Source organism: Epinephelus moara, chromosome 15 (assembly GCF_006386435.1).
Source record: "Epinephelus moara isolate mb chromosome 15, YSFRI_EMoa_1.0, whole genome shotgun sequence".
Lineage (NCBI taxonomy): Eukaryota > Metazoa > Chordata > Actinopteri > Perciformes > Serranidae > Epinephelus > Epinephelus moara.
This window is the reverse complement of record NC_065520.1, coordinates 5,835,848-5,862,714: the sequence shown is the minus strand read 5'-3', so window position 1 is coordinate 5,862,714 and position 26,867 is coordinate 5,835,848. Positions and strand designations below refer to the sequence as shown.

Genomic DNA, 26,867 nt, shown 5'->3' with positions numbered 1-26,867 from the left:
GAGCACTTGTTCTATTTGAGGGGATTGGAGGGGAAAAAACTAAACACCTAATGTTCCTTACAATAAAATACTACTGAAAAAAAGCAGAGGTGCTGGATAGGAGAATCCAACTGATCGTCAAACGTCAGATTCAAAATGTGTACTCAGTCCTGGTTGCGGTCTAGTGGACCAGCTCTTTGAACTCGTGATGTTACATAGCGGAGGGCTCGTGGGAGTTTGCCCGTTGAGGATGGGCTTTGTGGGCCGTGTCCCTTGGAGAATCTTGTGGGGGGCGCTCCTGGAATATAAAGTGTGGGGGGTTGCTACTCAGTGCCGTCTGATCCTTGTGTAACCACTAGAAAGTCAAGACAAGCCCACCAGTCGTGTTGGACTGTATTTTAGTCAGTTAATTTGTTCAGTTCATGGGTAATATTAGGATAATGTTATTTTGTGTAGCAAAAAGAGAAGATCCCCTGCACGTGGAAGCTGCAAGAACTGATCAGACACAGAGGAGTGAAATCTGTTCCCCTCTCAGATCAGAGAAAAGCCGATCACTGTTGACACCCAATGAAATATTCTAATTGAATTAATGCAATCTCGTGAAACGTTGCCTTCAGGGGACACACAGGACACATCAAATACCTACACATGCCACTGAAGATGACTGATTTCCACACAGCACGCTGTAATCATGTAGCACCTTGCAGCAGGAATGCCTCGGTAATCTAATTTGCTGCTCAGAAAATAGACAGATCCCACTCTGATTCCTGGTACAGTATATCCTTCATCCACACAGTCTGTCTGCTGCTCGGTCCTGCCTGTTAGTTTGCGCCTTCAGGACTGTGTTATGTAACAGTGTTAAACATGATAACTGCAGTTTGCATATTGATTGACAGTGATTCCTGTGTACATTTAAATGGGCTTTGTATATGTAGGGTAGACTGATGTGTGGGGTTTTTTTTAAATAGTGCCACCTTTACTTGATGAATGGATCCATGCTGTCTTTGGTAGCTGATGTAACAGTTTGAAATGTTTCCTTCATATCGTCCTAGTGTTAAATACAAAACAATAAATTTCAATCCACAGTACTGTATGCAAGGCTGGATTTTCAGCCAGGCAAACCGGGTAACTGCTTTGGTGTTTCACCTGATTTGAGCGAATTCAATTTAAACTTTGTTTGGGGAGCCACTACAGTGTGGTGTCAGCTGACCCCTGGGACTATTAAGTGGGTCCTGCTTCATTACCTAATCTTGGGGTCTGTTTTTTAAAAGGGCCCATGCATCAAAGTCTAATTTCAGGACTTTCATTGCAAAGTTTTGTGCTTATATTGGCAGATTCCCAAAGGAATGTGTTTAATCACATTTCCACACAGCAGCTTAACGTACCCAGCCAGCCAAGGCACCAGAAGAATCCCATGAAAAGCAGATGTTTTTTACAGAGATGTCGCAGCATTTTCTGCTGGGATAGTGCCACGAAAAGCAGTTGTGTTTTTTGCTGAGATGTCGCTGCGTTTCCAGCCAGGATAGTGTTATGAAAAGTGGCTGTTTTTTACCGAGACAACGCTGCATTTCCTACCAGGATAGTGCCACGGAAAGCATTTGGGTATTTTTTGAGACAATGTTGCATTTCCTGCTTGGATATGGTCATGAAAAACAGTTGTTTTTTACTGAGACAACGGTGCATTTCCTGCTGGGATAGTGTCGTCAAAAGTGGCTGTTTGTTACCAAGACAACGTTGCATTTCCTGATGTGACGGAGCTACAAAAAGCAGTTGTTTTTACAGAGACATCAATACGTTTTCAGCGGGGATTGCGTTCCGGCAACAGTGTATTTTAAGCTGAAACATGATCTTTTCCCAACCATAACCAGGTCGTTTATGTGCCCCAGCCTAACCAAAAGTTAACCATCAAGTTTTAACACATCCAATGTATGGTTTGCAAAAATGCACAATGCCAAGATTTACTGGGCAATTTAGTTGACCCAGCACAAAAAACACTGCACATCATGTGGGAGATGTCGCTGGGGGGGTTATTATGGGCCTGGCAGCTAATTTGGGACCCCATAACAGGTAATCCAGCCATGATAAATGAAGTGTAACTGAATTAACAGCATACTGAATCCACATGAACTGCAACTTTTTGAAATGATTGACACTTCTCAGTTGAAGTTGCATACTTTGGTCAAGGGTAAATTATCACTAATGTAAAAAAGGAAAAAGAAAATTTTAAAAAGTCATTTACATTTTTGTGCACTCAATGACAAACTAGCCTATGTCATTCATTTCTGCATCTGGCTCTGTAGGACCAGAAGACAATGGTTAATTCTTCTGGGTGACCAAGTGGGCACTTCATGCATTCTTAATATGTTAAACATTAGTCTGTGCTTCATTCATCATAATCCATTCATCAAACTATCAGCTCATGATTCCAACAGTCGACAGTCCTCTTTGAGCACTTTGCAGGTTTTTGGAGGACTTTGCATTTTCAGAGTTTAAATATTGTTTATAAACTAATTTGTGAAATATAAACTGCGTGAAACCTCCATTGCGCACCATGAAATTAAGGGATTAGGGATAATTCACATGTACTCACGGGTCCCATCGAAACGAGTGGCGATGGTATCCAAGAAGGTGTTCTGTGGCGCAATCAGACCCCGCATCACCGGCATCCGAGAGCGGGTCGAGCCGCGTCTCTCCCGCCGCTCGGAGCCTTGGCTGTCGGTGCTCACGAAGCCCGGCAGGAACCTGGACGAGGTGGCTGGCCCTCCTCCTAACCCCTGGAGGAGGGCGCCGAGCCGAGACACCCGGGACTCCACGGTCGGAATCTGACCACCGAACACCGTGCAGAAGAGGAGGAGAGAGGAGCCGCTGGAGGCTGGAGGAGGGAGGACGGAAGGGATGGAGGGATGGATGGATGGATGGATGGAGGGACCGCGGTGAGGATGGTCACATTTACGCACGGGTGTACTGCAATGCAATCCCCCTCTCCTCCTCCTCCTCCTCCTCCCCTTCCCTCTCTCTTTCTCTCGTCCTCTCGTGCACAAACACTTTTCTCTCTCCTTCTCTTTCCATTAGCTCTCTCCTTTTTTTCTGTCTCCTCCACCGGCGCATCCACCTCTGTGTGTGTCTATTTGAAATTCCAGCAGTCTCTCCTCACCTCTCATGCTTTGATGTATTGATGAATGCATATTTCAGTAAAGTGGTATATTGTCTTGATTTTGGGTGTTTCTTACAAATGAACATCTCCAGCAGTCTGCGATGTTTCACACCTGAAGCTGTAAAATGTGTCACCAAGACACAAAAAAATCTCCTCTGTGGAGCTGTAATAAATATTGTGATGGACTGATTCATTCATTACACATGTGAAATATCCAAAAACACCATGTTCCTGTCCATATGTGAGTTTTCCCACGTGATCTCATGATAAATGTGATCTCCATGGGAGGAATTCACATGCCCTCTGATAGACTGGAGACTTATCCAGGTTGCACCCCACCTCTCCACCAATATGAGCTAGAAAGACAGCTACAGATAACAAATGGATGGATGTCCTTTAATAAAGATAATACACCCCCTACAGTAGAAACCACAGTTGTAAAAATATGAATGACTGACTGAACAACTGTAAGGATGCTGCTGGAGATGACTGCTCTGTGATGCAGCGATGCTGAGCCCAAGATAAGTTTCCCCAAGGAGACAATTAAGTATATGTCATCCCATCTCATCTCCAAGGATCCCAGCTGTTCTATTTGTTACAGGTTATGTGTTTTGTGGCTCGACTCTGTTTCCCACTGTCATTTCATTTAACACAAGCTGTTTCATCCTGTTGTAACCTATAAAAGCTCTGTGTGAACTCAGCAACTGGATCTGATAGTTAACTCTTTGCTATCGGGAAAAAGTTTATTAATTTGTGTTTTTCTTTGAGACTTCTTTCTGTCAGTTTAAATTTAAGTGGTATTAAAGTATATGGAAACGGTGAACTGACTTGTTCCTACAGCAAAGACACTTTTGCGTAAGGTTTAAGCATAAGAACCACTTGCTTAGGGTTAGAAAAAGATCACGTCTTGGTTTAAAATACCCAACTTAAGGGGCACAATCCCCAATGGAAAAGCAGCAATGTCCTGGTAAAAAACAGGTGCTTTTTGTGGCACTATCCCTGCTAGAAAAACAGTGACGGATCGCCAACAAACACCCACTTTTGAGGGCTGAAAAGCCACAGGAAAAACAACAACTGGTCTCTAAAAATCAACTGTGTTTGGAGGCTGAAAAGCTACCGGGAAAAGAGCAATGGGTCTGTAAAAACACCCAAGTTTGGGGGCTAAAATGATGCAGGAAAAACAGTGATGGTCCTTAAAAAAACACAGATATCTGGGGGTTGAACGGCTGTAAGAAAAACAGCGACTGCTCTCTAAAAAACACCCATGTTTGGGGGCTGAAAAGCCGCTGGGAAAAGAGCAATGAGTCTGTAAAGAACACCCAAAGTTTGGGGGCTAGAATGCTGCAGGGAAAACAGTGATGGCTCTTAAAAAACACAGATGTTTGGGGGCCTAACAGACATAGGAAAAACAGTGACTGGTATGCCTAAAAAGCTGCTTGAAACACAGCAACTACCTGGTAAAAACAAATGGTTTTGTTGTTTAGTGTCTTATGCTGGGCCTCTGAAACTAAGGAAACACAGGGCTTATGTTATATCATCCTAGCTCCTCCTCGACACTAACCACAGACAAAACCAATAATGCTATACTTAAACCCACTCAGAATCCAGACAAACTGGAACAGTGTTGGATGTGGCTTACAGCTTAGTAAAGTCCATATTAAATGTCCTCATGCCGCAGATGTGCCCTTTGGGTGTGGCCTGGACAGGCTGAGGCTGTCACTGTGAAGTGAACTGGAGGGGAACACTAATCTCACACAGGCAGACCTCTGTCGCTTCAAGCCTTCAGGAGTCATTCAAGCACAGAAATTGGTTAGAAAAACACTTTATTTGTATCCAAACTGAAAATCCTGAGGTGCTTTTTCTGAAGGTGGAGACGTTTTCACACTCAGCTGCACTATGGCTGCCTCAGGATTCCTGATGGGCTTGTTATTCCCAGCAGTGGAAAGTTAAGTAGACCTCAACTTCACAACATCTCAAAGGGAAACAGTTTATTTCATCCTCTACTGCATGTAAACTACAGCTGTTGAGCCTTTGCACACAAAACATGACCATCGTATAGTTTGGTGCACTGTTATACAGTAAACTACCCAAGAGCAAAGTTGGTTGTTTATTGTTTATTTATGAGTCAGTAAGAAAGAAAACAAAGCAGCTGAGTCAACAACGAACCGAAGCTTGTGCCTGCACATCACTGCTTTTAGCCGAGCGGGCTCAATGCTGGGAGCAACAAAAGCCCAGAGCTACTGTCTGCAGATAAAACTAAGCTAAATTAAGCTGTCCACACCTGCCAGTGCCATCGCCTGGGAAGTGGTGAGCTCCTCACTAAAGCATTGCAGCAGAACGGTCTCGATCAAGTGAGGAGATGCAAGGTGGAGGAAAGGGGTCTGGGGTGGTGTTGGTCAGGGTGCAGTAGCTGGGAAAAATAATGACTACTAGCCTGATATAACAAAACTGGATTCTTGCACTGTGGCCATGATGTTGAAAGAATGAATAGTGATCATATTGTAATGTCAAGTAGAGGCCATGGGTTGTATTAGTAAGGAAATAGCGCCCTCTACAGGACATACAGCTGAAGTGAAGGGAAATTAAAGAATTCCAGTGATGCAAAATGTCACTTTTTGAAAACCCTGCCTGGTCATTGACTTTGTTTGCACCTCCAGCTGCACCCAAAAGTTTAAACTCTTTATTGTCATGTGCATAACAGTCACAGAGAAGCAGTTTTTGGTAATGTAGATATCAACACCTTCAACAATGTGCATTAAATATGTAAAAAAAAAAAAGACATAAAAGAGAATCTTAGACATAAAAAAGTGCAACTTAAAGCTAAAATATGGCGATACAATAAAAACGAGACCCCATCTAGTCTGAGAAAAGCAGCATTTGTCAGCCCGTGGGTGGATTGATTCACTGATTTGTTGTCAAGCTTCATCCAGTGCTGCACCACAGACGCCTTAGCACACCTCCTCCACACCACCCTACCTCATCTAGACAAGAAAGGGGAGCCATATGAGATTGTTGTTTATTGACTGCAGTTCAGCGTTTCACACCATAGTTCCCTCCAGGCTTGTCAAAAAGCTCAAGGAGCTGGGATTAAACACCTGACTGCGCACATGGTCCCTTGACTTCCTGACAGTCAGACTCCAAGTGGTGAGAGTGGGTGGACATACTTCTTCCACCCTCATCCTTTACCCCTGGAGCACCCCAGGGCTGCGTTTTGAGCCCCCTGCTATACTCCCTGTTCACACACGACTGCATGGGCATAGGTTATGTTTCAACTTTGTTTCAAACACTTAATATCCTGCATTTTGGTGGATTTTCTTGCACCGATATGTGCCTTTTCTGAATCAATTTCTGGCTTAAATATCTTCTATCTACTGGGGCATACAAATGCACACATTCTTAATATTTAGGAGGACATTACCTCTGCGCCCCCACTGAAATCTTCACCTATGCACGACTGTGTAGCCACTTTTGAGGTCTACACCATCATGAAGATTGCTGATGACACAGTTATGGTGGGCCTGATCACAGATAACAATGAAAAGGTTGAAGGAAGTTGAGGACCTGTCCCGCTGGTGTCAGGACAACAACCTACTCTTGTACTAGGAGTCCACTATCATAGTGGACTAGGGAAGGAGCAGGTAAGGAAGCACCAGACCGCAAGACCCTGCAAAGAGTGGCTCATTCAGCTGAACACACTGTAGGTGCTGCTCTACCTGAAAGATGAATACACCAGGTGCAGCAAAATAAGGCCAGGAGAGGCATTAAGAACCCCAACCACCCAGGTAATTTTTGTGATTTGGGGTGGACTAACACTTTAACCCTTTCACCATAGGGATCTATGATGAGATATAAGTTCTGGTATCTTGAGTTATTTGGAGGCATCAGAAACACATGTATTTGATTTAGCACCAAGCCAAATGGATGGAAAGTCACATCGCAGGCTGTATCCTGTGAACACATCTGAAAGCATTCTGCTGTTTGATCAAAGCACTCAACAGGACTCAGCAGAGACATCAGTGCTGCACTTTAAATAGTGTCTAGACCCAGATTTGGCACAAAGGGATGTAAAATTAGTTGTAACTGTTACACAAGTCATAGACTGGTCTGTGGAGAGAGCTAACTGGAGTTTCTAATGATAAAGCAAAATTGTCAAGCCTGGAGACTCAAGTTTGTAGCAATGCTATAATGTATCTTTTGAGGAGGGGTGTATGACCTTATCTTTGATACACATGTACATAAAGACTCATGTACACCTGTGCAGTCATTTAGTTTCCATAGGGACTAGTTCTTTGGAGTCAAAGGTAAGTTTGATATTCTACATTTTCCTATGTTTTTGTGTCCAAGTGAGTAATGGGAATAACAATTTTTGAAATTGGTCCAGTATAAAGTGAGAATGCTGCAGTTGGCAGTGGCTCGGGGGCTGCAATGTAACCACTCAACGCATATGCACTATCAATTTCTGTCACTAAAAGTGCTTATTTTTACCACTGACAGGCTATGATTGTTGTATCGGGAAACATCATGTAAAAATGCTTACAGATAGACCTTTTTGTTAAAATGTAAGCTGCTTTCTGTTTCACCAGAAACAATCACCATCATCAAACTCACCAGACTCACTCAGACTTAAATTAACATTGATTTTCGCAGACGACAGCCTCGCTCAATACCTCACCAGTTTCAAAAAACATTATCCCATTATCACTTAGACAGAAAAACCTGGGGAAATAGGGGCCAGGTTGAAAAACACAGAAGCTATCTTTAAAGAGTGTTCCAATGAAAATGGTTGTCAGTGTTTGAGGATTATACAGTTAGTTTATTACTTTATTGACACACAGAAATAGGATATTTGGGTCTAAACAATATATGAAAAAATCATATATACGATAAAACCCATTTGGAAAAATAACTGTGAGCACCACAAACTCCACTCACCTCCATCATGTTGCAGTGGAGGCAGGAATAACCGGGACTGATATCAAAAATAATAATGCCCAGACACCACTAGAAGTACGAACATGTTTGATGTCAATGTTTAATATGCAGCAAAGCCTTTCTTTATTTTTTATGTCTTTTGCTGATTGGGTGAACTGATCCTTTAATAATTATTTTGCAGTTCATAAATATCACCAGCAGATGTCAGTGCAGGATTAATCACAGCTTCAGCATCCACAGAGTGATGTAATGCAGTAAGGTATGAATGGAGACCAGCAGCAGTCCCCTTTACGTTAATAGCTGTTACCTGAACTACATATTCATTTTTTATTGCAACGTGTTTATTTGTAAGTTTTGAAATAACTGTAAGTTATATTGCTTGGTTAATTAAATAAAGGAGAAAATAACTTTATATTTTAAACAATAAATCAATCACAGACATTCAGAATCAGTGTAGTGTTTAGTAAAATTTTTGCTAATTTTCTTGTGTAATACCACACGTACACAAAATGTTGTAACCTTTTTCCAGTTCAAACATTATCTTCTTATAAAAGCAACAACGACAATAAACCTTATTTATGTGGAACTTTTTTTTTTTTTTTTTTTTTAAAGTTACAAAGCAAATTTACAAGGTTGAAGCACAATCCAAATATTTTAGGACTGCAAAGAGGCAAATAAAATCAGACAATTAAAAACAAATCAAATAAATTACCTTACAATAACATGAAATATGATAATATTGATAATAAAACTGAAATAAAACAGTGTTCTTGCTTTTATAAAAGGCCCAATTTTTATCACAATAGCTCACAACAATAACTGTAATATCTACAAATTGATACAGAAGATTTTTTTTTTAAACTTCACATCCGAAGGTATTGCTGTAAGGCTTGTGTATGGAGATAGATTTGTCTGAATATTAACTGTGCGAGGAGATGACAATCTGTGTTGAATGTGTAATCTGTAAATATAAAAAAAAACCTTTGCAAAAATGAAAAAAATGTAAATGCACAAAAATATTGTGCAAATATAAAACACATCTGCAAATACACAAATTTGAAAAATCCCATCAAAAGAAAAAAAAAATAGATTCAGTGTGCAAATTCACAAGCATAAAAAATGAATTCCTAAAAGATACTCACAGTATTTTGAATTAAATATTAAATCATTTTAAATAAATGTATTCACAGATATTTTTTATTTGTGGTATTTGGGAATTTGCAGATCCACTTTATATTTGCAAAACAATTTCTGACTTTTCAAAACTAATTTTATAATTGTGGAAGTTTTTTTTTTTCATTATTATTATTATAACAGATCACATATTGACACAGGGACTGTCGATCTCCTCACACAAATAATATTGAGACAAATCTGTCTCCATACTGCTGAGGCTGAAAACATGACACACTCGTGTTCATCAACATGTCGGCTGTTATCTGACTGTAATGAAACAGTTGAGCATCCACATAAGAAGAACAAGTCATAGAGGGCTGCATTACAGCCCATTGGACCTGCCATTGGCTGAGCATCTGGCGCGCGTCTCCGCCTCTCTCATCCTTCCGAGCGCTCCCGCCCGTCTGCGGATGCGTGCGACGGCACGGTCTCGCGCCCCGCTGTCCCCGCTCCCCATCTTTCTCTCTCCGTGTCGCTGAAACGGAAGATTAACCACAAACACAACAATGGGAGGATTTAACGCGTAGCAGCTGCTGCTCCATTTTATTGCAATTGAAAGCGTCGCGTTTGGGTTTATTCCCCGTGAAAATGGCGACGGGGGCAGGCTGGCAGCCTCCGTACAACACCTCGACTAGCAACACCAAATATACCCCCTCTCCAACGTCCAGCATGTTTTACGACGGGAGTTTGACGCTGGAATACACTCAAGACCTGCATTTGAAGATGAGCAAGAAGATAGCACAACTGACCAAGGTCTGTGGATGTGAATGGGTGACGTGGGGTGTAGTGGTCAAGTCATTTAGGGCAGGTTGGGGGTGTAGATGGAGTAGTACTGTAGAGGCTGTGCTGCTGGTGCTGCTGCTGTGGGATGGCATTTGTAAACATGCTGAGGAGGAAGGATGTGCTGGTATTTATGAATGCACTTTGGTGCAGGTCAGGAGGTTGGATACTGGTGTGGGATGTGTTGGTATGTTGGAGCAGGTTTGATGGGATGTCACTGCTCTGCATCGCTGCAGGGTTCATAGGTCACCATTAAATACCCAGGGGAGGTTTGTTTTGGATGCTAATATGTAGTGGTAGTTATAATCAGCAGGTTTGAGAGTGTGAATTTTATGCAAGACTTACCTAGAAAGAGTTTGTATCCTCCTGTGGTCTTACTACTACTGTGCAGGCTGGTAGTACACTGTACTCTGCCTGTACTCTGCCTGCAAAAACACAAAACTGTGACCACACTGTATTTACACTGATAGCTGAGAGATTTCCAGGTGTGCTGCCATCAATTTTACACACCACTGTTCAACCTGGGCATGTCTCTGTGCCATCACAGCGCTGCCATCGCCGCTCAAGGGCCAAGGGAAGTTATGTAATCTTGGAGGGATGCAGAGGTTTGGCAGAGATGCTTCTTTGTACTCCACCTGAAACCAGTGTAGGATTGAGGGGACACTATGTAGCGCTGGAGTAGGAGATTTAAGGTGGCAGCTACAGTTTACAGCCACTATAGGTGACTCAGGAAAAGGGCAGATAAAATGTTAATATAACAGATTATATGATCATGCTGCACAGGGGGAGACAAAAGCAGAGAGGATTTTACATAACAGGCATGGTGATCGTAGTATCCCAGTACAGAATTAGACACTGTGTACAGTAGGATAAGCTGTACACACAACACTGCAAATAGATTGAAACTGTGGATATCCAGGATTATAATGCAGCGGTTGATTAAATTGTTTGTAGTGGTGGGGAGATTGGCAAGACAATGGCGGTGGAATTAAGGTCCATGAACGACAGATTTTAAACTCTGAAGGCAGTCCAAGAATGTGTTCAGTGTTTAGTTAGTGTGTTTTCCTTGTTTTTACACGGATGTCCTGCTCCTTTAAAACAAAGAAATGCAGGTTAGGTTGACTGTGATAGACCTGGCAATCTGTTCAGGGTGTTTCTTGCCCAGTGCATGCTGGGAAACGCTCCAGGTTCTCCATCACCACTGTACCCAGGAGCCTGAACGGAATGAGCACATGTAGAAACTGGGTGAATGGATGGTTGGAAACCACGGATATTGATCCAAATGAAAACAAGAGATTCACCACATCACTAAAATTTATGAAGACAGGATTGGGACCTGCTACCAGCCACAAATTAACTGACCTTTTACCACAAACATACTAGTCAAACTCATTATTTAATATTTGGTTTTATATTGTCAAAACCTTACTGATTGTAAAGTAGCTTATGGCTGGACTCATATCTTTCCTCCGCATACAGCTCAGTCTATTAATGATAATAATCAGTGTAAACATGGCCCTGAGGTCAGAGGCAAAGGAAAGAGAGGGCAGCTGCCACTCACCTAAATGTACGCGGCTATTTTTCTGCAAAAGTTGCTCCATAATATCCAGAATAGGTGGATATGGTGTTGTAGCGTGTGGTACAGGTTCGCAGTGGGTTCATGAGTTTATACAAGTAGTTGATGAATCAATTAGTGAATCAACAGCGAGGTAATCCAAGCATACTGATGATCACGTTTTTGGTGATTAGTAGTGGAAAAAAAGGTAAATATTCTCTGTACACTCATAGAAATAAAAGTGACAACCTGAATCATACAGGGTTCTTCAGCTTGTGTCCATAGGAGACCCCTTTTTGGTTTCTAAGTTTCCATTGGTAACCCTTTCAGAGGGTTCTACCTAGAACTCAACGTAAGGGGTTATATCCAGAAGCAGGTTGCAAACGCGAGGCGCACTGCACTGCCTTTTTTTTTTTTTTTTTTTTTGTTTAGAAAATTGAATATGTTGCACCTTTTTATTGTTGCCAGGCAACCATCCCATCCCTGCCTTACCCTAACCATTCCGTACTGTTTATTATGGCTAGCTAAAACTACCTACCTATTTTTTATTTTTTTATTCTTTAGGAGCTAGTTACTAAAATGGACAGGCAGAGGGTAAAGTTGTATAGCTCTGGGTATCCAGCAACCTTTACCACCAGTTTCTCCTTCAGTGTTTACCAACTGTAAACTTGTTGTCATGACCACCACCGAAGGCCTGCCTCTCAAATCATCGGATTGGACAATGGGAAAAAAGTGTGAATGATGTGGGGGGGTTTCTGCTTGCTAGGTGCCTAGAGCTCAGAGACGCAAGGCAGGTAGCAATGTAATTTTACTTGTAACACAAGTAAAATGAATTAAAGGGATTCCATATACATCTATATTTGAAAATACAATTGGAAACACGAGTAAACATTTGAATATTTAAGGGCGAGAATCTTGTGTCACTCATGCTTTCAGTAATCCTTGAGGAACTCCATCTTCGAAAAAGGTTTCTTTGGAAGAAAATGTTTTTTAATGGAACCCTTATTTCTAAGAGTGTACAATCATCTTTAATGTGAGCTGTTTCTCAGTTGCGAAGGAGTTTTGAATTGTACTGTGTGAATAATTTGCACATCAGTCGATGAGAAAAGCAGCTGTTGTAGGATCTTATGTGGTGCAGTGGTGGTCAAGTTTAGGTCCCTGGCTGAAGAAGTTAAAGAAATCCCTAGTCAAGAAACGATATTAAATAATGGAGTCCTCAGGTCCTTTCTGGAATTGGACTGTATTTTACTGCAGCTTTTCTTCAGCCCTGCTGAAAAGCTAAGAGCATTTCTCTGTGTGGTGTATCCAGATGTCTTTGCTTTTTAAAAATTGAAGGTGTTATGGCAGATTTCTGCCTCCGTGTTTTGCTTGTGTGGGGGGATCTGCAGGCTAACTCTTTCTGCTCGCTCGTCCTGCTCAATGTGGCGCATGTGTTGCTCTTCTGTGGAAACACTTTCAGATGTCACTGCGCCACTGCTCATGTGTTCCATGTGTTTGTTTTAGGGGTGGTAATTCTTTCATAAACTAAATCCTTGCTCTCCATGAAGCTGTGTTGTATTTAATTCATTCCACTTTCAGTGTTGTTGAAAGCTTTGTTTAGAGTGAAGTAGGACTGCATTGTTTTCTTTAATAATTGTCACGTAGCAGTGCTTTGAGGCAGAGCAGGTAGAAAACAGGACATTTTCTAGTTGTAGAACACGTGAGAACCTTCTTGTTTTGGACATTTTCAAAGGAAGCACACAAAAAAAAATCCCACGTTACGTTGTAACATCAACAAAGAGACAAATTAAACTCAAAAAATAAAATCTATGATGAAAAGGAGCTCCTTTTTAAACAGAATGTTTAGAAAAACAACACATCTAACATTTTTATCTGCTGCAGCAGAGCTTATTCAAGACTGACTTTGATTTTCTGTCTCATGGCTTAATATTTTATTGCAAACAAACAACGGTGCACAAAGCCAGCCGGCATTACTCCAACTTTTTTGATCATCAATTAATCTTTAGAGTAGTCTCTCAATTTATTGATAAATCATTTGATCCATACATAATTGATTAAGAAATAATTGATTGTCATGTCAGAACAATTAAAACTACAAAGATGTTCAGTTTACTATCACTTAACGCTTCATGAACACCAGAAGACATTGAAAAGACGTATTGACAATTACTTACATGTCCGCAAAAACGCATAACTCCAGAAACCCAAGATAAAAGGTGTCATATGTCAACAGTACTCTTGTCAATTTGGCATCAATATAATCCATAATAATAACTTGTATTTGTGTAACAGAGGCTTGTTCTTGTGCCTCCCCTCCATGTTAACTGTCTACCCACTTTGCTGCTTCCTGTTTGGTGCTAGAGAGAGCTCAGCTATTGGTTATTGACGATGTTCGCATCATTGAACTTCACTATTTGCGTGAGCCAGGGCTAAAAACTTGCCATAATATTAAAAATGTTTGATTTTATTGGATCAAGACGAGAAACAGACTGAGACAGCACTGACTGAGTTTTATGACCGCCTCACACCAAACGATCACGATCACAGTAGCACACCACAACTGTAGCAAAACTCATTATTTTATTACGATTATGAACACAGTTGTAATTAACTAATTAGTTAATCAACTAATCGTTTCAGCTTTACAACCAACTGTAGCAAAGTGGTTTAACCCAAACTAGTAACAGAGCACTAGCTGTCTGATATTGATACCCTGAAGCTTTTATTTCTCTCCTGCCTGCGAGCAACAAAGACACCTGATGAGGAGAGTAAATGTGCGCTCCAGGATCAGACAGTTATTGTCACTGTGGTACAGTAGATGATGTGCTCTGTTCTGATCGAGACTCTGATAACATGCAGCCTGTGTAGCGTTCTGCAGCTGCAGAGATTTAAACAAGACATCCTGGATTTTGCCTTTCATGCCGTTACATCATCTTGAAGGGTAAGAACAGTGCCACATCGACAGCACTGAACATATCTAAAACCTTCTGACGTCAGAGCTACCATCACCTCTAAGGACAGATTCCTCATCTTGGCATTTTAGACACCTTTACTGCACGCACCTGCTGGGCGCCTTGAATAGCTTTAATCAACTACGCAGCTGTTTTAGCCCATGTGATAGAAGACAAAGGGCTGAAATCTGTTGTGCTACACTGATTTTCCAGGTCATTTTCATTTGCAGCTTATGCTGTAAATGCATGGTTACGGTTAAAATACAGAATGCAGTGATTAGTAATAATAGTGGCTGCACAGCTGGACTGAACCTCTCTGCGGTTATGAAGGAAATTCAGCTCAATGAAGCCATAGAATGGTTTTCTTGCTGTGGGGGAGCGCTGACAAGCCCCAGACTACTAAGCCAGAATGGAGATGTCAAGGTACACTGAAGTCAGGTTCATACCCTGCTTTAGGAGCCAAGGTTCAGTGTGAGTTCGGTACAGCAGAAACAAAACAAATATAAAAGAATAGTATGTTTCTTTTCATTTAGTTTGAACAGTCACTGTCAAAGACAGACAAAATCCTCCTGCTGGGGAGTGAGGTAACATTTGCCCACTGGCAACTGTGGTGAACTATTTCTATTATAACAGTAAGGAACATTTCACCAAGAAGCAGTGAGGAAAATGTGGCGTAACCTGTGGGACACATTCATCTGCAACAAGAGATAGGTACAGGGCGCACAGCATCATTTCATAACTCTGATAGCTCACTTTCAGCAGGTTAGATAGTAATGTCCAGGTGGATGATGGTGACAAGGAGGATGTGATAGGGGATGATGAGCGCACACAGACACAGACAGAGCGACAGTGTGGAGACAGTGAGGGAGGACAGCTCAGCTCTCTCAGGTAGCCGCGGTGCCAAATAGGAGGTAACTCCAGTTGAGAGAAAGGAGCAGATGTGTCTTTCCATTTTTGTCTCGTATTGTGAATTTCTGCAACAAATAGAGCAATAAAATGCGAAATGAACAGGTGTGCAAGGCTTTATTGGATGATGGATTAAAGAATACGGGCTTGGAGTGCCAAGGAATAAAACACTGAACACTTACCTAAAAGGCAACAACAGGTCTTTAAAACTGAAAACACCTTTTGCCATAAAACTAAAAATACTAAAATACATAGACCAATAAATAGGATTTTTCAATGTATTCCATATTGGCCATATTAAAACATTCAAAGTACCCAAGCATTTATCATCTTGGTGATTGGCACATCTGGGTGATGCTATCAAAAGTGCGTCAGCATGTCCAATGTGTTTCCATTCACATCTCCATTCAGATCTAGATACTGGATCCAGAAATTACAACTTTTTAGTCCAAAATGTATAGTTTCTGGGTTTACTTCTGGGGTATTTGGCACACCGAATATGCAAGGTAATGAGTAGTGAAGTTTTACAGATATTAAACCTCCATGGATCAAAAAATGTAATAGACAGAGTCATAATTGATCTTGTTTGCAGTTCAAGGCGTCCTGTCAACAGTTTTGCAGATGTCTCTTTCTGTAATAGTGGTGGTCTGTGGGGAAAATGCTATCAGGGCCATAGGAGATTTTTTTTCTGGCGACTGGAAAAAATTAGGAGCAAAGGGAAGCAGGGTTGGAACCTTCAGGCATGTCCTCCAGTCCCGTTTCATTTGTTAAATGGACTTACATTGTACAGTGCCTTTCTAATCTTCCACCACTCAAAGCGCCTTACACTCTCTGTGACATTTACCCATTCACACACACACACACACACCACTTTCTAGTCAGTTAAATAAACTCACACACCAATAGGGTTTCATTATCTTGCCTAAGGATACTTGCAGACTGGTGGAGCTGGGGATTGAATTGTTGATCTTCCAATTAGTGGACGACCTGCTCTACCTCCTGAGCCACAGCCACCTCATTTGTGCATGTCATGGTGTGACTGACTTGTTGCCAATTTGCTTGTTATGCTAACCTCGGGGCATGTTGCTAACAGCTTATGGCTAAAAATATCTGCCAGAAGTTGCACTTGTGAACTTTGGTTTTGCATTACATGCATTAGTCTACATATTCTGAGTGTGGCTGCATGCATTGGATTATGACCTCCATACCATGATGTTTGGTACGAATGCATGAACCGTCACAGCCCAGTGTATTTGAAGGCAAAGATCACTTACAGATCCCATAGTTCATTTTTGTCAAGCAAGTAGGTCCTCACAGCTACAGAAAAATTGGCGCAGATTGCCACATAGTGGATATTTAAAAGTTTAAATTGTAGCTTAAATTTAGTGAAACTAACATTTGTAGTGAGGAAATTATAACAGCCGGCGTTCTGCTCAAAGCTCCGGCCATGTCAACTTGTTGTTTTGAAATGAATGCTTGGATACTTGCTAGGAGGTCACAGCAGTCCCTCAAGAGTTTCACACAGTTAACCTCCAAAAATAAGAACCCAGATTGAAGCCTGCAGTCCGCTGTTGTGTTGTGTCCATTTAATGCTCATATCTGTAGGCTTTCGTACATTGAAGGACTAATGTTGTCAATATGAGTTGATAGCGAGAAGGTTTGGGAATACAGTTTTTATACTGTTTTTAAAGAGCTAACTGGATCAAAAGATGTTTTCTACACCATATCTTAGTTTGTACCCTGCTCTTTTCTCAATATCACAGAAAACACTACTTGTGCTTTCTCTATCACAGAGACTCAGTGTGCCCTTGTTCTTCTTGCCCGCTGTGTTTGTGACTGAGGTTGTGATGTGGTGTAGTGATGCTCAGGGAGGAAAGCGTGCGCGCCAAGTGTCCTTGGAGCATCGGAGCAGCACAACAACGAAAAGAAGGAGCAGATGCAAAGTGCTTTTACATCACGACTGGGAGGACAAAGTAAATGCGCTGTGTGCTTCAGCTAATTGGTAACAGAGACTCTGTTGCCACTTCATGGAGTGTGTGGTGAAGGAAAACAGTGGACTAAAAGCTCAAATGCCGTGGGATCCCGTTAAGACTACAGCACCTCCGAGAATAAGACTTCCATTAATCCTTTAATTAGTGAATATGATGGTAATCCTCTGAAAATGATGAGAGCAGAGCAACAGGGTTTTGTTGGAGCCAAATGCTGCAGTTGTTCTACTCCAGACTTCAATGACCTTTATTCTGTAGTTGAGTCAATAGTGATCGACTGAACAAAATGTCCTTTAGCCTCAGAAACATCCCTCCTGGGCGCCCTATTGTCATTTCCTCTCTTATTCTGCACAGAGCTGCTCTGTTTTTGACATCTTGGTGATAAAAGGACTCGGACTGTAAATCCAGCTCATAACCTTTTGATGAAAATTTGCAAGCAGCCGGTCATTTGTCCACCTCCGTCATACAGTAGATACAGTGCAGTTTGATTGATTATGGACTGGATCAATGCTCCGCCGGTTGGGAAGCGCTCAAGCTGAATGGACTGTAATGATACATTTTAATGAGATTCCTGTGGGATGTTTTAGTGTGCCACAGTGGTTTAAATGTTCTGTCTTTCTGATAGGAATAAAAAGGATGCAGTGAGAAAGTTAATCTTTCTTATCTTTTTTATTATTCCCAGCGAGAGAATCATCATTATTTTAAAGACTTTGAATAATTATACCTCTGCCCAATAATGGCCTTTTTTTCCTAAATATATGTGATTGCAGATCTCCGTGCAAACCCTACATCTGTTCTGTTAAGCTCACTCTGCCCGTGAAGTGCTTTTAGATCATGTGAAAAGATCACCTGGGTCCAGGTCTTTGAATTCACCCACTCCACTGAGATCAGGTTGACGGATTCATGTGGCATGGTGACATAAAACAGTGTTTTTTAGTTCATGTCTGAAGTTAAACCCTGCAGTTCAGCGAAGTTTTGTTGCCGATCTTAGAGCTCCGTGGCTGGCTTCATGGCTTGGGGGCACTTTGCGGCACTTTTGCCTCTTTTCTAAATCCAAATGCACTCCCAGGGACCAAAATTTGGCACTGATGGATTTATTGTGAATCGATACTCGGTAGTACGGACATAATTTTGTCCGCACCCTTAAAAGGTTTGGTATCCAACCCTAATACATGCTGCTATCAAGGCAGTTCGAAACAGACATGTCTTCCTTATATGGCTCAACATTTGGACTTGTTTTACTTCGCTCCACTTCACTTTTAAAACCTCAGCAAAATCAGTATGATGACATGGCTATGGATCAGTGCGGACTTAAAATTACATTAGATCCAGGCGAATACATTGGTCTCTAGTGATTGGTTAGGGAAAATCGAATCCCCCTGCCCACACGTAAATCAGTAAGAGTGGACGCAATGTCAAACTGAAGATGGAAACAGAGCGTAATGAGTTAACAATTCTTTCTGACATCAGCCAAGTGAAAAGAAGCAGCTCGGGGGAAATCATAGGATGCAGAGGAAGCACGCTGTAGTTTTCATCGTCCTCTCGCCAATAGAGAGGTCAGCAGCAGGAAGGACGGTGGTACACAAAGGAGATCCATGATAAATGTCTCACTGCTCAGTGAGTGATTGACTGTAGCTGTAGCAGCTGCAGGCTGTTGTGTTGCCTCCTGGCTCGGTGTGATTGGAGCCTCAGGCTGGAAAACTTTCCTGTGAAACCCCCGGCAGAGAAGAGAGGAAGAAACTATTTGCTGTCACTCCCTTCATTTTCTTTTATTGTAAAAGTTCCCATACCGAGGGATGGACACATGCATGCTCTGCCTTGCTTTCATGTGTTAGCTAACTCAGCAGGTGCTCAGCTGGATGATGAAAATGGGAGGAAAATCTGCTGTATATTGTTAATGTTCTCTCCTATGTGGTGGAGAATTGTTTAAAAAACTGCAATATTTATGATGGCTGGATGCTTCTCTGCTACTGAGGATGTTGATCAGCTTTTTATAGCTTGTCACGTTACACCAGTCTGGTTGACAGATGCCAATTAAGTCTGTTAAAACAGATCCGGCTCCAGTGCAGTGGAAGCAACACATTTTACAGCATGTTTGCATCTTAACACATTGAAATCAGATGTAAAATTAGTAGTGTTGCAATCCGCAACAGCTCCTGTATCTCTGCTGTGAAGGTTTCAGTTATGCAAAGGATAACAGTGTGCTTAAAGTTACAGATCTGAGTTTTCCAGCTGACCATTTTCATGCCAAGAAAATCCAAATTACTGAGGACTTCTTCTAGAACATCATTGCTGTCAGGGTGGATAAGACTCTGAAAAAGAATTACAGTAAACCACGGGATATTAAAACTTCCATCAAATCCCAGGAATAAAATCAAAATTAGCTGAGCTTAAGGGCTTTGAAGTTAATCAGTCGTATAATAAATATACAATATCATCAATCAAATAGTAACATATCTGTCATATCAGATGTAGGCAACACTTTTTAGTCATTGATCGTGTGTGAAAGTTTTTCAATTAGTGGTTGAAACTAAGAAAAAGGAGTTTTATTCAAGCATGCACCAACTATGAGCTTGGATTTTTGAGAATAAAGCTGTGGTAGGAAGTTTAATTTTGGCATCCTTGGTCAAAAATTTGTCTTGGATTTGTTTTCCTTAACCTTACCATAGTTGCTATACACAGATATTCCCACAATGGCAGTGGGAATTTCAAATAAACACACATAGAAAAATATATTCCGTCTTATTTTTATCTCCTTTCTGTCCTCACTTCAACCCCAGTCTCCACCTTAGATATATGTGATGCATTATAAAGCACTGCGTTGGCACTTGGACTGCTGCCATTTTCATCATTGATTAATCTACAAAACCATGTTAGAACTGTTCATCGTGCTACATAATTCAGTCAACAAATATGTTTTCACTGCTGGTTATAGCTGATTTGCAACAGAATCACTTTAAAACACAGAGAAATTGCATCGCGAATGATTATTTATGGAAAGCTTTAGTGTTAAGATGGAGACACAAACAGTAATGCGAGGTCTCCTTATTCCTGGGAGATGGGGAGAGAAAGAGAGCGGAGAGAGAAGCAGATACAGAACAAAAAGCGGGAGAGATAAAAGGATGAGAGCAGAGGGAGAGGAGAGCGAGATGAAAGCAGCAGGCACACCAGCGTCATTAAAATAATCATGTATAATTGAAGGAACGTTTCCATGGCCGGCTTACTGCTGGGAATCAAAGGCTCACACTTGAGGAGAACAGAAGGCTAACACCTACCTTACTCGGCTCCTCTCACTGCCAGCTGAAACATACTGTCGAGGTTGCACCGGTGATGTACCGGTAAATAAAAACATGCAGGTAGTGATTATCAGCAGGCGGCAAAATGAGCAGAAATCAGTCATGTCGTTGCACTTTAAAATGACAGTTTAAATTATATCACTGATACATCTTTTATTCAGAACGACTTCTTCAGGAGACAAAAACCAAGTCCTTTTTACAAGTATCGTCCGTGTACGCTTTTTGACCTCTGATTGAGTGTTTGTGCTGCAGAGCTTTTCTCCAGTCTTGCAACAGTTAGCTGCAAAAGTGCACAAACCAAAATGGGTGTAATTTCAGTAACCAGGTCTCATTTGTGATCATTAGGGTCGCTTCAGGGCCTCAGTGTGCTTCAAACAACGTGCTTGTCATCTATCAGCTGGAAACCCTCTGTCTGACAACCGAATTGGGGTGGCGGTGACACATTTTTGTGACTTCTCAGAAGCCGACAGTCTGACAATCACTCCCACTTGGCCAGGTGTGCGGAGGCATGTTTTAATCTTCTCTTTCTTCTCTGTCACATAACTAGTCCTGTCACTTTGTCTGCGACCACCATGAATCACTTGAGGGAGAGACTGACACTCTTAAATGCTTTTGTCTTCAGATGCAGTTGGACAACGTGTCATCAGGGCTGGGTATCAGTACTTTATACCTTCAAGGTATTGACCAAAATAACCCGTGATAGATGATATTGAATTATGAGCCAGCCCTACACGAAACCATGACATGACATGTATGTCAGAAACACTAATGTACATACATGGATATCATGAGAACAACACCAGGGTCAAATGGGATGCAGAAGTGCCGGGAAGTGCATCAGTTTTCCATGGAGCGCTGCCTGCTTTCTCTCGGCACCTACGTTAACAAATTGGCCAGTACACTCTGGATCTGCTGTGGCCCTGAGCTCCGGGGCTGGCTCGCGATCTGCAGCGATAGTTCTGGCATCTGGTCTGTTTTTTTCTGTGAGCTGCGAGCGAATCTGGCAAGATTGATAATCTGTTACAAACGATATGTTATATATGATGATCTGATTCCTGTAAATGTTAAAATATGCATCTAATGCTTACTCATCCACATATTTGTCAGTTGTGTCTAAACAGAGAGCGAATCGAGCAGACGCACACACACACACACACACACACACACACACACACACAAGCACATACTCACACTAGCAGATGGAGACAGAGCTCTACGTGTGATTAGAAAAGAGCAGGCGCGCAGAATCACTTGCTGACTGGTGTGGAGAAATGTGCTGCTGGTGTGAATGGCCAGTCAGCTGCTTGCGAAACAATTGATATATCAGGGCGCCTCCATGTCCAGGGTGAACATGGTGTGACCATGCTGCCTTTGAGGGCATTTCTTAAGTCAGGCAAATGGACGTCAGTGCATGAATATGTACAGGATGTAAATAATTGTTATCTGTGGTTGAGGTACAGATGTATTACAGCAGTGCTTTTAGTTTTTCAGTGGAGCTTTCAATAATAAAAAGTTCCCAGCTGTGATTATTACTTGGATGTTGATCCTAGTGGTGTTTAAATGTCAGAAAAGTGCTCTCAGTAGAGCGAGGATCTGCAGCAGGTGTGTCTGGGGGCATTTGTAGGGAACAGGGAGTGCAGGGTAGGCTGTGTGTCCAGCATGTATAAATAACAGCAGTGGAAAGAAGAGGAGACAATATGCAGGTTACATTATCAAGGTGTAACTTAAGTAGACGGGCTTTATGGAGACACACCTCGGACACAATGTCCAATAAAACCCCTCCCTACCTCCCTTTACGGTCCCAGGAATCTCACTCAATTGTCCCTGTTGGCTCCCTTACAGTCAAGATGATGCTGAAGACAACAAATTCGGGGGTTTATTCATCTCCTATTGTGCTTAACTGCAGTGGATTATAACTTACCAGGTTTGGAATTAATCTGCAGATGCTCCAGTTGAAAATGGCACCAACCTTTTTTATGGATCTTGGTTTTTTAGCCCCAAGAAGGAGCAAAATATGGCCTGTAACAGACAGTAAGGCTTGTTGTTTTTAGCCGAGCCAATTGCTGTGAATGCCTTTTGTTATGTGAGCTTGTTGATCCCAGTGACGATATAAAACAGTAAATAAAACAGGATTCTTTCAACAATTATGAATCATCGCAATCAAAAGAGGTTATTGAGCATAAAGTCATAAATGGGCACAAAAGTATTAGGCTGATTGGTCCAGTAGTTTGTGCAAAAATAGCAGTGGACAGATAGATTCACACTAGGGCTTGGCAGTATGAAGATAGTATATCGTTATCAAGATATGAGACTATATATTGTCTTAGATTTTGGATGTCGTTGTATCATGATATGGCATGAATGTTGTTTTTCCCTCATTTTAAAGGCTGGATTACAATAAAGTGATGTAAATTTAACAACTTATAGTTTCCTTCATCCACTCGATTGTTATGTCCACTGTATGGATGATTATTGATCAAAAATTTCATGATGTTAATATTTTCTGGATCATAGAGGGTTTTTTGTTATTTTCGATTTTGTCTCCCTGTCCTAGCGTTAATAAAATCCTTTTGAGGAGATTTAAGTATATCGAGATATATATCGTGTATCGAGATATAGCCTAAAAATATCGTGATATAATTTTCAGGATATATCACCCAGCCCTAATTCACACACTTATTCACAAACACGACTGGATGCTTGATCCCCTCCAGGCGAACAGTAATTACATGCTAAAGCCTTATGGAGGATAATTACCATGTATGTGTCCATTACATGCTGTACGTAACCTTTCACATCACCTGCAAGTGGAACAAAATGTGGAGCTTCTAGTTCTCATGCCAGCGGGGCTGTAATTCAGCTGACCATGACTGAATATTAGCTGCTCACCAGGGGCTTCAATTTGCTGAAGCTTAAGTGTATTTTAAAGCTCCTGCATATCATTTACCTGCAGCACATTTAAAACCTTCTTATACATCTGAGGGAGAGAGAGAGCAAGCATGACTGACAAGATGGTTTTCACTTAGGCTTGTTTGTGGAGGGTGCTGCAGCCAGCAGAGTATCAGGTGACAACATCTGAGAGCCATGTGGGATTTCTGGGAATAAAAAAGGTCAAAACATCTGATCAGTCATCTCCTTTGCATCAGATTTGTTTTGTCAGCTTTTGGATACAAAGACCTTCGTCATGGCTTCTTTGCTGTGACTTGTTTTGTGTGACTCAGTTTGTGAGGTTTACCTAAGTCAGGCTTTTCTTGGCTTTCTTTACAAAACACTCATTGCTCAAGAAAAGTTTAGATACAAAACACTTCTGAAAAAAGAGGTGACTGTATTTTACAGCAGCTGCTGTGAATACACAGCTCTGTCTCTGGATACTTCTGTCTTTAATCAGTGTGCGAAACCCATTTCTCTCCTTTCCTGATGTTATTGGTATTGATTTTGCTGCACTCTGAATGCAGAACTGAGATTTACTCCTCACTGTGGAACTATTGATCTGATATTGAAACAGTTAATAAGAGCTTTATATCCCATCCTCATTCTGTCGTCTAATTCTCTTCCTGTCTCCAGGTAATTTATGCTCTCAACACCAAGAACGACGAGCACGAGGAGGAAATCGAGTCTCTGAAAGAAGCCCACGAGGATGAGGTATGGACATAGCAGAGTACAACACCCATGATTATATACAGCACAGTAACATGCGGATAAAGTCGTTCTCCATCATCCTAGTGCCCAACACAAACAGCATCACTCTTTCAGGAATGAGCCAGGCTGTCATGAGATAGAGATTTATCTTTAAATGCTGTTTTTTCATTAGTTTCAGTGGAGAAATGTGTGACACTCTCATGAGTGAGGATTTTTCTTGGCCCATTCAGTATTTTAGTGACTGGCAGTGTGCTGCAGTGGGAGTAGAGGAACAGGAGGCGCTGCTGTCACACTGCAATTTTGGTGTCAAGACTGACCGTATTTTAGCTGTCTGCAGGGAGCAGGTCAGTGCCGCACTGTGGATGATGCACCCTTGTTTTTGTCACATTTCGGGGGAAGGTGCTCACACATAGCCTGGGAACCAGAAGAATCTGCTGGCTCATGTTTTATTTGCTCTGGCAGATAACGTCTGGTCCGTGTCCTCTTCAGACAGATTTCCAGCTGCCCTTGCCTGGGTAGAGCCAATCACAGCTAGGGATGTTCCTAACGACAAATTTGCTGCGGACTTGTTATAGTCGCATGCACGTTGTTCTGTCCATATTATCTGCGTGAAAGAGGGACAGAGGGAGAGACGTTGATGATCAGTCTCACATACTGATCCTTACTCCTCCTGCTGTCCTCTGGCTATCTTAATAATAGGTTTAACCAACTAGTAATCCTAGTATTGACCTGGGAGGGTAGCAACATTCAGTCATCTAGTCGCCCGTTTATCTAATATGTGGCGTGCTTCAGATGATGACTAACAACTTGTAGAGCCTTCAAGCGTTACGCAAAATGCGTGATGAATACATACAGGAATATGGGAACATTACAGCGATCATTAACCTATCTAGTAAAGAGGAGCGCTGTTGAGGCATTTTTAAAACAACCAAGATGGCTGCAGCTGATGTGGAACTTTGTGTTAAAGTACTATTTTCAAACTCTGATGGCCCAGACCCAGTTTATTCATGCTACTTCTCTGCTTCACCTTCATTTTCGAGCGTTCATCTTAATTGCTCAGAACAAATACAGTGTCATTTGAGTAAAGGCTGTGATGCCATTAAGGTAGAGTAAAGATTAGTTAATGTCTCACCAGCATCTGTTATCCACAGTTTACAGATGTGACGCTTTGTCCTTTCAGCTGATTTACTCACTTTAAAGCTGTGGGTGCAGATGGCGGCCAAATGAAAGGAAAAACCACCGTGAAGTGTGTTAGTGAGGTGTTTTCACACCACAAGCCTTCAGAACAGCTCCAGTGCTCCTTGAGATGTATTCTCCGGGTTTTTAGACCCTTTGCTGGATGGATGAACACCATCATCTAAAAGATAAAGATGAACCCTTATTTGGTGTTCTGATGATGGTGGTGTCTAACACATTGCTCCTAAATCTCCTATAGGTGTACATCTGACATCTGGTGAATGTAAACACAACAGGATGTGATTCACATCATTTCTTTCTTTCCTTTTTTTGGACATTCCCCCCCCCCCCCTTACCATGACAAAAATGAGACATTGACAAGCTAAAAATAGAGCTTTGATAATAAAAAACTATGACAAACTGAATATTTTGTTTTTGTTGCCAAGACACGAGACAGGAGTAAATTGTTTGTGGTGAGTCACTGGATGTTCAGAATGTGGAGGATAAACTAGGAAGCCGAGAACATCCATGCTTGCCATAATTTTTGGTGCCGTATGAATGATATGAGATCGGAGTGCCAACAAGTTGTAAACTTCTGTCCACAGTCAGTGCCGGGTAGTCTTGCTGCAAAACACTAACACTGGAGCAGCATCAGCCGTTAGCAGCAGTTTATAGTTAATCTAGATACAAATAGTTGTTTAGTTGTCTGAAATTTGTTATTTGTTATCTTAATGTTTGAGATTTTGAGCTTTTCAAATGATGATCAGTAAGTGTGTGCTTGTGCACACCTTGATTCAATATGTGATGCCTGTATTAGCCTTATTGACTCAGTATAAAGAGAACCAAAAACATTTAGGCTATATCTAATGGCCAAAGTTGACTAAAATGTAAGGACATTTTGTTGACTAAAACCAGGCTAAAACTATGAAGGATAAAAATATCTAAAAGGTGACTTTTTTTCGCAGCTACACTTAATATTCCAAATAAGTATTCTGTTTTAATATTTTTTTTGTTTAACCCTTTGGGCCCGAAGGATGCATAGTGCGTCCAAATTCATACCTGTTTTTCTCTATTGATTTTCTCCGCGACCGTGCGTCATAGCGAGAAGCCACGCATATCACGTGAAACAGCGGAATTGTAGCTTTCTGACAAGGCCAAGCACTTGTCGGTAGTCCAATGTTTTCACAGCGAAAAAAAATGATAAAGTTACACTAAAATGATGTATAACAAAGCTTTCATGCAGCTTTGCACACACATTACTCTTGGATGGATTACTCATGAATGCAGGGTCGCACAGAAATGCCACGCATATCACATGAAAGCGCAGGAGCAGAG

The 26,867-nt window shown here is 41.5% G+C and overlaps 2 protein-coding genes across 5 annotated transcripts in view; one reads left to right on the top strand and one right to left on the bottom strand.

Moving 5' to 3' along the window:
- The window catches only part of LOC126401786 (potassium voltage-gated channel subfamily H member 3-like), a 33,554-nt gene extending 30,884 nt beyond the window's left edge, over nt 1-2,670 (bottom strand). Inside the window, exon 1 of the mRNA XM_050063287.1 lies at nt 2,570-2,670. Within this exon, the coding sequence (XP_049919244.1) occupies nt 2,570-2,645 (76 nt within the window). The 5' untranslated portion in view covers nt 2,646-2,670. The remainder of the gene's footprint in view (nt 1-2,569) is intronic.
- Nucleotides 2,671-9,667: 6,997 nt separating this feature from the next.
- Nucleotides 9,668-26,867, top strand: part of LOC126402020 (protein FAM184A-like) — a 71,146-nt gene continuing 53,946 nt past the window's right edge. For all 4 annotated transcript variants that reach the window (XM_050063663.1, XM_050063664.1, XM_050063661.1 and 1 more), the window contains exons 1-2: nt 9,668-9,994; nt 24,282-24,359. In XM_050063663.1, coding sequence (XP_049919620.1) covers nt 9,830-9,994; nt 24,282-24,359 — 243 coding nt within the window. In that variant the 5' untranslated portion in view covers nt 9,668-9,829. The remainder of the gene's footprint in view (nt 9,995-24,281; nt 24,360-26,867) is intronic.